The 16,517-nt window shown below is 35.8% G+C and overlaps 2 protein-coding genes across 3 annotated transcripts; one reads left to right on the top strand and one right to left on the bottom strand.

Annotated features, from left to right (window-relative positions):
* The first annotated feature begins 257 nt into the window (after positions 1-257).
* LOC120325488 (uncharacterized) lies at positions 258-4,406 on the top strand. Its single transcript, XM_039391601.2, has 7 exons — positions 258-815; positions 1,181-1,243; positions 1,476-1,622; positions 2,453-2,536; positions 2,921-3,040; positions 3,257-3,474; positions 3,953-4,406. The coding sequence occupies exons 1-7, from the start codon at positions 551-553 to the stop codon at positions 4,142-4,144; spliced, it is 1,089 nt and encodes a 362-aa protein (XP_039247535.2). The 5' UTR covers positions 258-550; the 3' UTR covers positions 4,145-4,406.
* A 2,936-nt stretch (positions 4,407-7,342) lies between these two features.
* Positions 7,343-16,251, bottom strand: LOC144425788 (uncharacterized). Of its 2 annotated transcripts, XM_078115434.1 has the most exons (4): positions 15,532-16,251; positions 10,185-10,424; positions 9,610-9,654; positions 8,498-8,523 (listed from the first exon to the last, which is right to left on the bottom strand). In XM_078115434.1, exons 1-3 carry the CDS (start codon positions 15,546-15,548, stop codon positions 9,651-9,653), a joined length of 261 nt encoding a protein of 86 aa, XP_077971560.1. In that variant the 5' UTR covers positions 15,549-16,251; the 3' UTR covers positions 8,498-8,523; positions 9,610-9,650. The 2 variants fall into 2 exon arrangements, with proteins under 2 accessions (XP_077971558.1, XP_077971560.1); XM_078115432.1 differs by lacking the exon at positions 9,610-9,654 and having other exon boundaries at positions 7,343-8,523.
* Positions 16,252-16,517: the final 266 nt, after the last annotated feature.

Genomic DNA, 16,517 nt, shown 5'->3' with positions numbered 1-16,517 from the left:
GCAGTGTATGGACGAGATAGACGCCTTTTTTAATTTATCATTGCTGACATAACCTGGACTATAAAGGGTTAGGGCCGGTCCATAACTATACCGGGACGGCCTGTGCGATATGGATTGTCTAAATACAAAATCGTAGAGTCTATATATATAGTAATGACACGTTGAAATATATGAATATGATTTATAATAAGTAAATTTGATAAATACAACTCGAATTAGCGCGGAGGCCATGGCTCACTGTGGACGCGTAAATTTAGGCAGTTGATTCAAATATTAGTTTCTAATGTTGCGCTTACGCACACTGGAAGAGATTAATAAGTAATTAGACGAAAAACCAATCTAATCAACTCATCTACTACCAATGAATTTTAAGACACCCCAATTGTAGTGGGTGACGTCATATAATACAGTAGCAAGATCCTAGTTTGAACAAGATCTTCAGCATTTCCAACATATTTTGTTTTATGTTGACAAACAACTTTTGCCCGTTGGTATATTTGACCTCGAATTGAACGCGAACAACTTTTGTTAATTTAGTTATAACGTAACTATGATGAAAATCTCAATCGTTTTTATCTTCATCTACGTCATCGCTTCATCCTGGTGTCAAGATGAAACAGTGTTTCACTGCTCTCCCAAGCCTGGTTGCCAGATTGCACAGTGTGATCCGGTTGCTGTAGGATGGGACAGACCAGGCTTCAACATTGATGAACATCTGCATTATAAGGAGTTTCCAATTACGTGCAAATCTATGAATAACACGAAATCAAAGAATACTGGCAACTTGCTTCCTGTCGTAACTCGAAATATTTTAGGTAAGTGTCAACTGTTGAACATAACATGGATTACCGGAGTTGGTGTTGGCGTAGAAACAAATTGAATAGGCTCGCTTCCCTCCTACTCCTCATGCTCGCCATATATTACTATATCTACGCTAACCCAAAGCATAGCATCGGATGGTCTTTAAATATCATAATTCCATAAAGTCTCCTGACATTCAGTGGTCGCCGTAACTTTACTCAGATATGAATTTCCTTTACTACTGACTTGGTGCCCGTAATGCACCGACGTTATCACATAGCGTTCCTATAGCAACTAGCATTTCAGCGGTCGCCGTGATTTTGCCTAGAGTGTTTATTAAACTGATTTCTATTCAACTCGTATGTATTTTTCTGCTCAGGTATAAGAAATATCAAATCAGAATTAGAGGAATTAAAAGATGACTTTGGAAGAGCAAATTCTGGTCAGTATACTTTACGAAACAATTCATTTTTGATTTTGTTCCCAACCGTTGCCGAAATATCTAATACTAACTATACGGCCACAAGCGTTCTTATAAATGAAAATTTAGTACACGGATTCGAGGAGAACTAATATCAATTATTTGATAAATACGACGATACCTAATGACTATCAAAATGTTATTTTAATGAAAAGGTAATGGCGAAAACTGAAACTATATTATTTTCTGCTAGAAATCCGAGAAAATCGTAATAAAATTGCGGAACTATCAAACGAAATCACGGATTTCCGTAACAGTACTCTTCAGCAATCTCGTCAAATTGAAACTCTACTGAAGGAAAACACAGAACAAAACTTTGTGATCAATGAATTGAAGAAAGGTTAGTGTATGTTACTGTGATTGATATTTGACTTCAAATCCTTTTATCTACGTCGTTCCGGAAAGATTCTGTTATTCTGTTAATTTTTTCTTGTTATTGTTGTGAAAAAAATAAAACGATTTTTATTTAACTACTGGATCAATTGATACAAACGGTTCAGTAGTTAAAGGTTGTTGATATTGCCAGTTGACTATCACTTTTGTTATTTTGAAAATGTCAGTGTGTTGTATAGAATTTGTTCCCCGAAATGAAGAAACAAGTTCCTGCGGTACATATTCTAGAGACAGCACAACTTTTGTACAAAGCGTTTCAAATAACTGAAATTTTTTGGTACAATCAGACACTTTTCAGTTGGATAGTTTTATTGTAGTAATTAATAGTTAATACCAAAACGAGAATATCGGTCAGAGCCCGAAGACTTATCGATCGAAAGTTAGGGATCCCCAAAAACAGCGCTTTTACTCCATAGTGACACCTTGTGTCCCATCACTAATTAATTTATAACTCGCTAATTATACGACTTAATTGGCCCAAAATCAATAGGCTTTCGGTCCGAGATATGATAAACGGACATGCAAAATCTGGAGCAGATTCAATCTCGCTTTCATAAGATATCTAACGTGTGCATCTAACAGACAGACAGACAAATACCTGAATAAAATATTAAAATCGATAAGTAACCAGCTGTGATAGACCAGGCAGGCTGTCCCATAAATTTTATATCCGTGAATCGATATTGCATCTCTAACAACTCCACGATCCACCATTATCATCATTTATCATTAAGCAGCATTGTCAACTTTCAAAACAGCATCATGATGTTTTTATAGATTTGATTGAAGTTCAAGACAAGAATGATAAGTTGGAGAAAACATTGAATAAACAACAGAAAACAAATAATGAGATCAAGAAAGGTAACAGCTGTCACTTTGTATTTTTGAAGCATTCCTTGGCGTCGTATAACCGTTGAAATTACAAAATACGTCCTATATTAGTCTGAATATTATTATATTGATCTGGTTATATCCCGAATTGAACAAAAACCTGCTGTAACAGGGAAGCTTTGAATCTTTCGACGAAAAATGAGTTTAAATATAAAGCTAGCGTTATATGATAAGTTGATCCGGGTCATGTTAGGTACTGTATATGAAAGTTATCATAGATAGAATCTAAAATCTTATGCCATTTTTGTCAAGTTGGCTACAAGTTCAATTGCAACCAAGTTGGCCATTCTGCCATTGACAACATTTTTTTTGGTAATGCTGGAAATAGACTCTTATGTATATTCGTCTATTCAGCAATGGAGCAGATCGAACAAAAACGTACTGCATTGGAAAAGTCTCAAAAGGTTCAATCTGGAAACCGAAAGAGACCGACGACAACAACCAAAACAACATTGAAACCGACTCCTTCCCCAGGTAAACTTATATGGTCAATGACAAAATGAAGTGATCTCATTCTGGTGTAGACATATGGTGTCGAAATTTGGAATGTTTCCACTGGTTTGGCATGTCTAAACTGTCGGAATTTTCAACTCCCCGATTTTGGAATTTCTTACTTTCAAACCTCCAGATAGTGATAATAAAAGTCAACACGAGACCTCAAATGTTTGAACGTCATTTTTTACATTTCAGAAAACTGCAAATTGAAGATCGGAAATATCTGTTATATTTTCGTGATACAAAGAGTCAACTACGACAAAGCAGTTGATATTTGCAAGGAACGTAACGCAAATGTTGGTTTGATTCGAGATGAGGAATCTCACAATGCGATTATGAAATATTTGAGTGTGAATATGCTAAAAGAAAATGAGTGGATCACTATATGGACTGGAATCCGCTTTGATCCAATGGTTTGTGTCCTATGTCTGTTCTATTTATACTCGTAAAATATAGGAATCTGTTATTAGACGGGTAAAGTATGAGCATGCCCAGATCCAATCCAACGACAAAAACTTGAAATTTAGCAAAGGGCAAAATAGACATGTCTTTGTATACATTATTCAGTTGAAATGACTCATCTGTCCAGAAGATTGTGATGAAATTATGTGAGCCAGTTGAATTAGGAATATGCTAAATGTCTGGTCCTTAATGTTCAATACCGCGGGTTGCATCTATTAAAAGGCGGGACACTTTGGTAATCGCCGTGCTTTTAAAACGCCCATACAGAGATATATCCCATTTATAGTTTTGTTTTATAATGAATGTATAGTTTCGGAGAAGCCAATCACAATTTGCTTCACAGCATATGAGAGACGAGTGAGAGTTACAGTTGATCAAGCATAACCCAATGATAATCTTCATGTCATCGTATTTATATTTTGTTCTCAGACCCGTGACGTCACACCTGCTGATTCATTCATTAAATGGGATCAAGGTATTCAATTAACTGGAATTGATTTTAAAGATCACACAAATGTTTATCTTTCTCTCAGTGCTAATTTAAAGGTGATATATCAAGGGATGGAGAATGCGCTTCCTAGAATGATAAGTCATGGGGTTCTTTGTGAGATCCTGATCTAATGAAACTTCTGCCTAGTTGTGTTTTATTTCTCTGGATCTGTCATCAGTGAAAATATAAATCTTTGATTTTATTTTGAAATTCATTTCAATTATCCACTTCAATTACATTGAATTGTTGTTGAAAATTTATTGAGAGTTAGATTAACAATATCAACATTCTGAACAGTCATTCGTCTAATTATTATGTCTTTGTAAATCTACTTTGTTGAATTACGTTATTTTGGAAATTTCAAAAATAAAAATATTACGAACTTGCCTCATGAACTCGAAATAAATTTAGCGTCCATGTGATATACTTACTCTTAGTCGTTTCTACTTCTGTTTTTAAAAAAATGAGCAAGAAATAGTTTCGACATTCGATTGAGATAACTTATCACATGATAATACAGGTGAATCTGTGTCTTTTCGCAAAGATTAGACAATGGCCAATAATTATTTAATATTATTGGGAAAGTGTTTAATACATGGCCACGATAGGAAACTTATGGCAGGATATTGTTTGCTATCGATGAGTAAATAATTGGGGCGCCCATGCAGAATTTAGCTCGAATCCTTTGTATGAATTTCAGATCGATATACTAAGAGTCACGTATTGGAGCGCGAGACGAAAGTAAATCACTGAGATTCGTTAAACATTTTTCCACGAGTGGCCAAATTTTTGATTTATTCAAAATAGTGAGCAATCGTATCGATTCAGCAGTCAATGGTAACAATTCATACTCTCATTCTACAAGAAATGACATATTCATTGAATCGTTGGTACTAAGTATGATAATGTATTGAGTTAAACATTTAGACTTTTGAGGCTACACCCAGTCCCTCCTGGGTGTGACATATTCCAGCATAGTTCCCACGTAAATTACTTTCGCGAAAGTGAGAGCGTGTCTTAGATCCGTATTAAAAGCCATTGTATGGGAATTTTTTAATTTGTGCTTCAAAAAGTGAAAGTCTTGTAAGAAAGGTGGGGCACGTTAGAACATGGGGCACAGTGGAAAATCATCTCTCACACTGATACTTTATCCGCAATCCTGTCCGCGGTTTGATGTTTCAATCCGCCATTCGGTGAGTTACAATGTCCCCGCGAACGGACAACGGACGGGTAGAGCGACGCAAGCTATGAGGTGAAATTGGTTTCGGGAGGTTGACACTAAAATTTCACCGTTCCAGTTTTTCTTTTTTCTACTTTAGCCTGTCCAACATGACAAACCACCGTCTGATATTTTTCAGCTTTAGTCCACTGTAAAGTATTCATAACGTTGGCGAGATGATGTGCCTTCCGAATTTCGCCGCGGGATGGTCTGAAAATATTTGTTTCCTATGGTAACAATGGACCGAGGTTCAGTGGGGCATGCCCTACAGGGCACAATTCGAGAGTGTTTGATACAATGGGTCAGTGGCGGCGCGTGGTCATTTTGACAACCGGGGCAAGCTACTGCGGGACCAAGTCACCCCCATCTACGGGGACAGGATGAGCGCTGTAAGTTCTCCCATCATTTTATGAGAATAAAAACCATTCCATCGGTAACAACCAATCGGCAAAAGCGACAATTTTTAACGATAAGAAAGTGTCTTTAAAACCGGTCCAAGTCAAGGGATTAATAAATATAGTCATAGTTTATTTTGAAACCTCTTTCAAAAGGAAAGGCAATATTTACCCAGATAAATACAATGACATATTAACAGAAACTTCGGGAAAGCAGACAAAACCTAAAATAAGGTTTAAAACGTTACTATGAAGAAAGGAAAGGTAATGCAAAGATAAGGACATGCGTCGGTCACTCATAGATATATATGCTGCTAGACTTCTACTGCTTGAACATATATGCAACACGCCGCGGTTTCTTGGAAGCAAAATGCTCAATAACGCGCTGATTAAAGTCATGCATCCCAGAAATAACGTCTCTGTGAATGGATAAACAGCCAAGGAATTTAATCTATCTTGCTTCATTGTGTTTCTGAGATATGTTTTAATACGCTTCAGCGTGCTGATGTAACTTCTGCTGTCTTTGCTTTCTAATTAAGCGAATTAGATAAGTATCTGACTCCAAAAACAGAATATATAGTAGGTTATGTGTTCAAATTGAGATATCTGTTAATTTTATATAACAGTAAGGATCTGACCAATTTGCCTGTAAAGATTTTTATTTCCACGGATAATATATCACAATAAATTTACTTACAATAAAACACACTCACAATCGTGAAAACCAAGTCGGTGATGAATCAGCATTGTTGTATAGCACGAATTGAAATAAAAAAGCCGTGAAAACCACGATCAAATGTCTATTTAAACGGTAACATCTTTTTCATCTCGCTCGCCAAAAACGGTACCTTTCTTTATTATCCAAAAATCTCGTTTCCCACGGAGCAATTTTTGCTCATATCTAGAATGTTCGGTACCCTTCTTACAATAATTACACTTGTTTATAGGTTACCTGACATGGGAAAATATCCATTTTCTCATACACGAGAAAGATCTAGACTCAATATTTCGAATGATCTAGAAAGATCTCTTCAATATTTCGGTTGTTTATGGGTCACCCGACATGGGAAAATTTCCATTTTCTCATACACGAGAAAGACTAGAAAGATCTCTTCAATATTTCGATTACGTCAATTATTATATAGAATTTGACTTCCATTATCCAAATTATTGGTTAATTTGTTACACATTCCTGGCACCACAAGTGAAATATTTTAAAAGCACATATTAAAAATTAACCGATAATTGTAGAAATATAAGAATGAAATCGAAATTATCATGACAGTAATCAAATCTCGTAACTTTTGAAGATGGCAATTTGAAATGTCAAAGTAATTTGTTTGAAAACTGTCGGATGAAGAGCAAAACATCCACTACGAAGAGCAAGAAAAAATGGTCGAGTGTAATTAATCAATAAGACATAAGACTCAGAAACGACAAGACAAATTCCTTAATTTTGGTTATTTAAAATGGCAATTGAAAGATTTATATACAAGAAGAAAAACATGAAATTTGAGCACTAATTATACATGCAAGAATTAAAAACATACAACTTAAGAACTCATTGTAGCCCCATTTATTATGATTCTGACTTGGGGTCTTTTCAAATTATAAGGATGAGACATTTGTATTGTGAAGGCATTTGAATTGTGCAATTCAGTGCAACAGTAATGGTATTATTATACCTTCTTCTCACTTACACGACTTTCAAAATTGTGAGCACTTGTTTAATGTACGATTTACTATTAGATAAATTAGGCGATAATGACTTTAAAAAATGAAGAAAAGATGGTTTATTGATTCCCAAAAACAATAAAAATCTTACAATATGACTGTATTGTAGGTCTTTACGTTATCAGTGTTAAACCTTATTAAACATAAGGCTTTTTGGTAGGTCGTTACGTTTCAGTGATTGCAACTAGGTAGGTCTTTACGTTTCAGTGATTGCAACTAGTATTGTTACTACTCATTCTACATTTAATTGTCTGTACCATTTGCAATAAAAATGGGGGGGGGGAAAGATTTAGATGTAAAACACAATAATTTGTCATGAAATTTGAAAAATACAACAAATAGACGAGCGTTGTAAAACCAATAAAAGAATGCAACAATAAAATTAATTTTGAGACATCGGTACCGTGATATTTCCTATTAATCTCATAAATTCAATAAACTGCAGAAAGAATTAAGATAACTTTTGTGAAAACTTTGTGCACTTTATTTGGAGATAAAACTTGGTGGAGAAAACAAAAAATGATTGGAGTACTCCATTTGGGGAATCATTGGTTGAAAAAAATGATTGAGGGAAAAAAAAATAAGGCTTAAAAAACTTGTGAGCCTTTGGATCCAAAAAAAAAATGTTAAAAAAAGGTATTTATTTTCTTGATTATAATTTCTTGATTATGTAACCTGTCATTGTCTTTTATCAGGTCATAAGTTTTGTTTATCGCCGCGAGCGCTATAAATTTTTATTTATTCGCTTCCGCTATCCGACACGAGATTTATGACCTCGACATTTCCACCATTGCTTCTGAGGTGTTGCATAGCATTGGCCCTCTCGTTTGCTGGGGGAGCTCTTTGCACCGGTGCCATAGGACGAGCTGTGGATGATTGGCCGATGGGGGTTCAGCTTCTGGCTCCGCCACGGGACGACCAGAGACGGTCCCATCTATCCCTTACTGGGGTACGCGTGACTCTCGGTTGGTGGTGGACATGCGTACGTCTGGAATGATTTCCGTTCGGTTCACGGGAGCGGGTACGTCGATATCTGGGGCCTTCCTGTTCTCTCGGAGTGCTTGTACGTCGGTCGGGAGGAGAGGGACGCCTCCCAAAGATTCTATCCCTTATTCCTCTCCCGACAGAACTTCGGATTCCACTTCCAGCCAAAGTTACAGTCCTGCCGTAAGCAAAAATAATAGACAGAATTAGCCCGATCAGTATTACAATGGCAAGGAATTTATTGCCTATTCCACTAAGAAAAGATATCAATATTTTTTTAATATGTTTAGCTAGTATTTTCAGGGGAAGTGCAGGATTAGCACTAGTTGTTTCCTGTTCGTCATTAAAAGAATTGGCATAGTCAATTAGACTTTTAGTAAATATGGAATTCTGGCTTATGGACATTAGCATTGAATCTATGTCGTTAGAACGCGGTACGTCGTTCTTGAAAAATTTTGACAATGAAGTAAGATAATTTGTATTGTAGGATTTATTTTCTTAGTTGTTAGGTAAGGGTGAATTTTCTTTGGGTTTGTGGTTTTGTTTTGTAGAATTCCCTTTTGATAGCTATAATAAGTGTTATTCATTTTAAAGGTAACGTTTATACCTGGAAGAATTCTTCCCGAAGACAAGTATTGGGCGATAACTGTAGTGTTAGTGTTATCAGTATAGTTAACTAAGGGACGAGTAGAATATAACTCGTTAGGTAATATTAGACTATTTAAGAGACTCGCTTTTATGGGTTGACACAAAAGGGTGCCCAGCACGTCGCCTCTGTTAACCGCAAAGAGATTATTTGTTCCCAAAATTTCGTTCAACACATCCGACGGGTACGTTTTCGCTAAAACTCTATAAATTTTAGATAATATTCGTTCGGTCTCACATTCCAATTTAAAGATTTGGCTCTGTAATTTCGCGGACAGAGCGGTTTGTGAGTCTGCGACATTTTGTATCATCAACGTTAATGCCGTCGAAATGTCTGCGTGATCAGCAAACTTACGTAACACGTTGACTTTCTTTAATAAACTACAATTCTTGACTTGAACCAAAAGTTCGTTTTCAAGGCAGAAAATACTGCCAAAGCAATCAGTCGTTAATTCGTTACACACTGAAAAGGAATGAAAGGTCATATGTAAATCGTTTAGTTCTACCGCATATATGTAATTAGTGTTGTTTACATGTGCAGTTAGCGAAGAGTTTATTTCCTCCGCTTTGTTTGGACATTTTTCGAATTTTGCATCGTCAAATAAAAGTGTTTAACTACCAATTTGGCAGGAAGATTGATTTACAGAGCAATTTGCGCTGTCAGCTAGAGGAAAAACAATTTTTGAGTTTAGATGGTCATACATTACATAGGATGTTATTAGGGCAATATTTTCAGTTGTTCCGGAATCAGTTGTGGGCCATTTATAGTTGATAACCGGTTTATTCTCGGTTACCCATAGATCATTGGTTTTCTGAACAAACTTACCGAATTGATTCGATTCGTGAGTATTAAACCAGTTTCTGCAATTTTGTTCGGACGAAGGTACTCCTGATTTTATTTTAGTAAAGCGAGTCTTAGCTCCAAAGAAATAAAAGTGACTTTTCCATTCAGTTATACTAGTTTGGCAAGCTCTAATTGGAATTTTAGTATGCAATTTAGGTGCGTGATAGACTTTAGCTTGACATTTCACTATATGTTCGGATCTGTGCTGTTTGCAAGACTTATCATCCGATATGTCGTACTCTTGATTGAGTTTGTCATTTTGGCAGATATAGCCATGAACCTCTGGATTTCCAAAACATAGCCATGGTAATTGCATAAAAACTAGAAGTAATAGTATAATGGATAAATACCTGAATTCTTGATAAAATTCTTGTCCCACCATCCTGCCACGTTTCAAATAAATGATTTCTCTATCGGATTTGTCGGTCCGGGTTATTTCGTCATTGTCCGAATTTTCCTCTTCCTTTTCCTCTAGACTTCCGTCTCTGCCTGTCCATACCGGTCTGGCGGACGTACTGTCCGGCCGTATCTGGTCTTGGGCTGGTTCTCCTTCTTCCATAGGATGTCCTTTGTCGTTGGATTCGTGAATTCTGAAATAAAAGGTTCATTGTTATTCTTGGGAGTAATTACTGTTTTTATTGGTGGTTTTTCAATTTCAGTGAGAAAATTTTGGTTTTCCACGCCATGTTTTTGTTCAGGACGTTCTTCCTTATCTGTTTCAAAGATAGTAATTTCAGCAGGTTTTAATTGGTTAATAGAAACTTGTTCTATACCCTTATTTTTTTTTATAGTGAAAGCAGTCTTATTTCGAAATATCACTTCATATGGCCCCTGATAGTTGGGTTGCAAAGACTTTTTTACGTGATCTATTCGTTGAAACACATGACTACAAGTGAACAACTTTGGTGGAATATATACATTAGACCTTAATTTCTTTCTTGTTGGAAGAGCTTTAAAATTTCCAAAAAAACGTTTTAATTTAGAAACATAACTGTAAGGGTCAAAATCTTGGGTTATGTCAGAACTTTCCACTAATTCTCCAGGGAGTCTCAGTGTTCTCCCATATGCAAGTTCGGACAATGAAAATCCGTTTAATTTCGGAATGGACCTCAAACCTAAAAGGACGTATCCCAAGTTTGATGACCATTCACTAGGGTTTTCCTGACACTTCAAACCAAGTTTTAATTCTCTATGAATTCGTTCTATTTGTCCGTTTCCCTGCGGCATATATGGCAATGAAAATTTATGTTTTATTCCTAAAAAATTCATAAATTGAGCCCAATTTTTACTTCTGAAAGAGGAGTAATTGTCACTCTTAAGGAGAGTTGGACACCCAAATCTGGCAACCCAATGCAATAAAAATGTATCTATAAGAGTTGAGGCGGTCAGATCACATATCGGGATCGCCTCTATCCAACGTGTGGTACGGTCAATTATAGTAAAAATATAAGTAAAACCTTTGCTTGGTACAAATGGTCCAACAATATCTATTTGAACCTCTGAAAATCTTTCATTAGGAATAGGAATAGATGACAGTTGAGATACAGTGTGTCTAAAGATCCTGTTTTTTTGACATTTCAAACAAGATTTCACATAATTTGTAATATCTACATGCATTTGTGGCCATACGTAACGTTCTGAAATTAAATTATTGGTGCTTTTAATACCTGGATGACAAAGGTCATGTATTTTGTCGAAAATTCTCCTACGTAAAATCTTGGGTATTATAGGTCTAGCTTTCTTATGTTCCAAGGATACGTCACATAGAATAACTCCACCCATGTTGTCTATGGCTATTTCTGCAAGCTTGAGTGAATGGCCAGAGTTTGCTTTTAAACTTTGTATTTCTTTACAGTTTTCTTGCTCTTTAGCTATTTCCGTTAAAGGAATGGCATCTTGTTGTTGATAAATAATATTTACAGTTTTATTTTCTAGAACATTTCCATTTTCTATCACAGATTTATTCTCTACTCCACACGTATTATCAGTTCCGCGGTTACGTTGCTCAGATGGCGTTATGTCAGACATCGCGTCAACGGTTTTACACGCTTCACGGGTTCCTTGCGTCTGCTGTCTGCTTGCGTCGGCTGACGTTACGTGCGTCTGTGGTTCGGATGACGTTATACGCTTCGCTGCGTCGTTGTCCTTGACGACCGCTGTTTTTGCTTCGCGCGTCTCTATTTCGTCCATTGTATTAGCTTTTTCTGTATTAATTTTATCATTACTTTGGCTATCATTATTTACATAGCGAGAAATAAAATCGGCTACTGGATTACTTGACCCCGGTATGTGAGAAAACGAGTTTGTCATACTTGTGATGTAATCCAGTTGACGATTTTCTCTGTCGCTGGGTCTATTTGTCGGATTATTTAGTGCCTGAATTAACGCTTTGTTATCGGATGATAATTGAAATTGTCGACCGATTAAAAGATTTTTAAAGTACTTAATGGCTAAGTAACAAGCCATTAGTTCTTTGGAGAAAATAGTATAGTTTTTCTCTCGCTTGTATAGAGTTTTTGAAAAGAACCCCAAGGGCTGGTTTATTCCGTCAACATATTGTGTTACGGCCCCTGCAATAGCAGACGAACTTGCATCACATATTACCGTTATTGGCACATCAATTCTTGGGTGTGCTATCATGCATGCGTTAACCAAACACTCTTTGATTTTATGAAAGGCAGCATCACATTCTGCTGTCCAAATTGGTTTTTGACGTTTGCGGTTTTTATCTGAGACTAATTGAGTAATCGGATAAATTATCTCAGAATATCTGGCTATATGTTTCCTATAAAAATTGCACATGCCTATGAATTTGCGACATTCTGTAATTGTTTGTGGTACTCGAAATTTTTTAATAACCTCGACTTTGTCTCTGATTGGTTTTATTCCATTTTCATCAAGTTCGTAGCCTAGATAAGAAAGATTTGACTTTCCAAACTCGCATTTTTTTAGATTTAGTGTTAAACCATAGTGGTTTAGTCGTTTAAATACTTGATCGGTTACTTTCAAGTTTTCCTCTTTTGTTTTAGTGTAAATTAGTAAATCATCAAGATAGACAAAAACATTTTTCAACCCAAACAAAACTTTACTCATGAAGTTAGAGAAGGAACTGGGTGCGGAAGCAATGCCAAATGGCATCATAATGGGAATATACTGAGCATTCGCGACGCTAAATGCACACTTATGTCTATGTAACGGATTAAGTTTGATATTTGAGTAAGCCGATTCAAGGTCGAGTTTAGTAAAGATTGTACATCCGGCGAGTTCCGACGTAAAATCTTCAAGTCTCGGCAATGGGAATCTTGGGATTCTTGTAATCAGATTCAAACGTCTATAATCAAAAGTCAAACGAATTGAATTGTCCTTTTTAGGAACTACGTTCAGCGGGCTACAATACGGGCTAACTCCGCGAATTATATCTCCGTTTTCTAATAATTTATTTATCTCGTCGTCTACTTGCTTCTTATATTTGAACGGAACCGGTCGGTCTTTTGTATAAACTGGAGGTCCAAAAGTTATAATATCGTGTTGATAATTATGATTAATTCCTCGAAATTTTGCATGTTTCCGGATTAAAATTTCTGGATATTTTTGCAATAATAATTGGTATTCCTTATCTATTGTTTCCGGTATTAAGGTTAATATTGGCGCACCACTTAACGTATTATGACACGGAATCGAAAAATCGTCTGCTCTATTAGTTAAACAATTGTTTGCTAAGTCTATTACCAGTTTATTTTTAACAAGAAAGTCTGTTCCAAGTATACCATCAAATTCTATGTTTGCTAACACACAATTATGTGTATATTTCACCTTATCTGCCAAGCAAATTTCAATTTCGGTATTGCCCACTACGGTTAATTTTGTGCCATTTGCCGTAATCAGAGGTTCATATTTTCGGTCACGAATAATATGTGTACCGGGATTATCTTCGGAAAGATTTTTTATGGTTTTAAATTGATGTAACTTTTTGGCATTTAAAATACTATAAGTTGATCCAGTATCAACTAAAAGTCGATTTTTAGAAAGGGAATCATATACAAAAAATAATTTATTGTTGCTTGACAGAGACGGTAAATTATTTTTATTTAAATTTTCACAATTCTTAAATTTATGTACAGCATTTGTTTTACGAGAGGGTAGACCTTCCGGGCTGTTAAAACCAGAAAAGTCTACCCTTCGGCTAAAAAATTCTTCTTTCTAGGAAAGCTGCAAGGGGCATTACATTTGACTGCGTTTTCTCCAAATTTATTATGGAAATAGCAGAAATTTACATCACAATTCCGTCTCCAGTTATAATTGTTCGAATTGAAAGTATTCCTAGGATAACCTCTAGCAAACTTCCTCGTTTCAAATTGACGCCTATCTTGAGAATTGTACTGTCTCGCTTGATGCTGCGGAGGGGCATTGTATCGATGAACCGGGTTAAATTTTGGTTCGAATCTTGGGCTGTTTATTGCTTTGATTTGGGTATTCAAATTATCAACATTTTTAGCCAGAGACGTTACCAGATCTGTTAATTGCTCCAGTTTATTTTGTCCAGAATTGTCTTTTTGATAGGAACTTGTAACATGGTTCGAATTATTATCTGAGGAATCATAAATTTGCATCGCGCGAGCCAGCAATTTCTCGCATGAATATTTTGCTATATCTGAGTATAAGACGTTGGCTATGTAAGCTGGTAACAATGCTACAAACACTTTCTTTATTAGATTTTGAACTTCTATACTGTTTCTATGTCCCCCAATAAAGGAATCTTTCAAATATTTAAGAATAATATCTGGCCTTTCATTTTGTAATTGCCCAGAAAATATTTTCTGTAATTTTTCTCGAGAATCCGGTGCAAAAATGTCCAACAAAATTTGTTTCAGTTTTTCATAATTATTATTATGTTCATCGAGCGGCATCCTTGCCCTGACAAGATCCAGTTGTGGAGAATTTAAACACCTTAGTATATAGTTTTTCTTTTGCGAATCGCTGACTATTTGATTTTCAGCGAATTCGTTTTCCGTTAAAAAGATCCAATTTTTCACCGAATTTTCCCAAAGTGGTCTCGTGGGAATTCTATGCTTTTCATACAATATTGTTCTAGGTTCAGTTATCTGAGAGATTCTGGAATTTATGCCGTAATTCGGTCCGGAATCTTCTACTCTATCTTTATTGGTCAAAAATGGGTTGTTTGTGTCATTAAATTTCCTAACCGACGGCAATTGAAAAGTTATTCTCTGTCCAGAATCACCTCCCAAATCCTCGCACTGCGTAAGCTCCATATCAACAACAGGTTTTGTTTCCCTTGGGGACAAACTTTGCCAATTACAATTGTCATCTTCACGTTCAATTAAATTTGATTCAGAAATATTCAAATTTTCAAGTCCAAATTCTGTTTCGTCTTCAATATCTCGACGTTTTGGTATTTCAGGCGTAATATGTGTTAATTGATATGGATTTACACCTGATTGTTCTGATTTACGAGCTTTGCTTCGCGTAAACATTTTTTGTAATTTGGACATTTATTTACCCAATAATCAATATACCATACAACCTTATACACACTTAAGTAAAACCAGGTACAAAATTACAACAACAATATTTTATTACTACTATCGATAACAGGTACAAAATTGTAAGGAGATATTACAAACCAGGTCAAACAGTTGATAAATCACACAGAATAGTTAATAGAATAAAATGACTTACGATTGTTGACGATCCATAATAATCTCGACATCGGGGTCACCAATGTAACTTCTGCTGTCTTTGCTTTCTAATTAAGCGAATTAGATAAGTATCTGACTCCAAAAACAGAATATATAGTAGATTACGTGTTCAAATTGAGATATCTGTTAATTTTATATAACAGTAAGGATCTGACCAATTTGCCTGTAAAGATTTTTATTTCCACGGATAATATATCACAATAAATTTACTTACAATAAAACACACTCACAATCGTGAAAACCAAGTCGGTGATGAATCAGCATTGTTGTATAGCACGAATTGAAATAAAAAAGCCGTGAAAACCACGATCAAATGTCTATTTAAACGGTAACATCTTTTTCATCTCGCTCGCCAAAAACGGTACCTTTCTTTATTATCCAAAAATCTCGTTTCCCACGGAGCAATTTTTGCTCATATCTAGAATGTTCGGTACCCTTCTTACAATAATTACACTTGTTTATAGGTTACCTGACATGGGAAATATCCATTTTCTCATACACGAGAAAGATCTAGACTCAATATTTCGAATGATCTAGAAAGATCTCTTCAATATTTCGGTTGTTTATGGGTCACCCGACATGGGAAAATATCCATTTTCTCATACACGAGAAAGACTAGAAAGATCTCTTCAATATTTCGATTACGTCAATTATTATATAGAATTTGACTTCCATTATCCAAATTATTGGTTAATTTGTTACACTGAATGTTCGCTCTGCGTCGGCGGAAGAAATAGGCGTCGTCAAAATGATGTCCAGAAATTTTGCAGACGCCACAAAGGTAGTTACTAGAGTGTTATCTATGAGGAACTCATAGAGCGCGCAAGTTGATGTGATGTTCAAAAAAGTTTGATTGGTGTATATACATCGCAATTCATTTTCCAATTTACCCATGTTTATCATGGGGTAAAATTTGGAGACAGTAGCCAACAAATGGATGGGAAATTGACGTGCAAATTTTGAAAA

Source organism: Styela clava, chromosome 8, assembly GCF_964204865.1.
Source record: "Styela clava chromosome 8, kaStyClav1.hap1.2, whole genome shotgun sequence".
Taxonomy (NCBI): domain Eukaryota; kingdom Metazoa; phylum Chordata; class Ascidiacea; order Stolidobranchia; family Styelidae; genus Styela; species Styela clava.
This window is presented reverse-complemented; position numbering and strand designations above follow the sequence as displayed.

Coding starts and splice junctions, on each gene's coding strand:
- LOC144425788 (XM_078115432.1), bottom strand. Junction 8,524..10,184: donor GAATTTTATCAAGAATTCAG/GTATTTATCCAT, acceptor TGCTTACGGCAG/GACTGTAACTTTGGCTGGAA.
- LOC120325488 (XM_039391601.2), top strand. CDS start 551: ATGATGAAAATCTCAATCGTTTTTATCTTCATCTACGTCATCGCTTCA. Junction 1,244..1,475: donor CTTTGGAAGAGCAAATTCTG/GTCAGTATACTT, acceptor ATTTTCTGCTAG/AAATCCGAGAAAATCGTAAT. Junction 3,041..3,256: donor GAAACCGACTCCTTCCCCAG/GTAAACTTATAT, acceptor TTTACATTTCAG/AAAACTGCAAATTGAAGATC.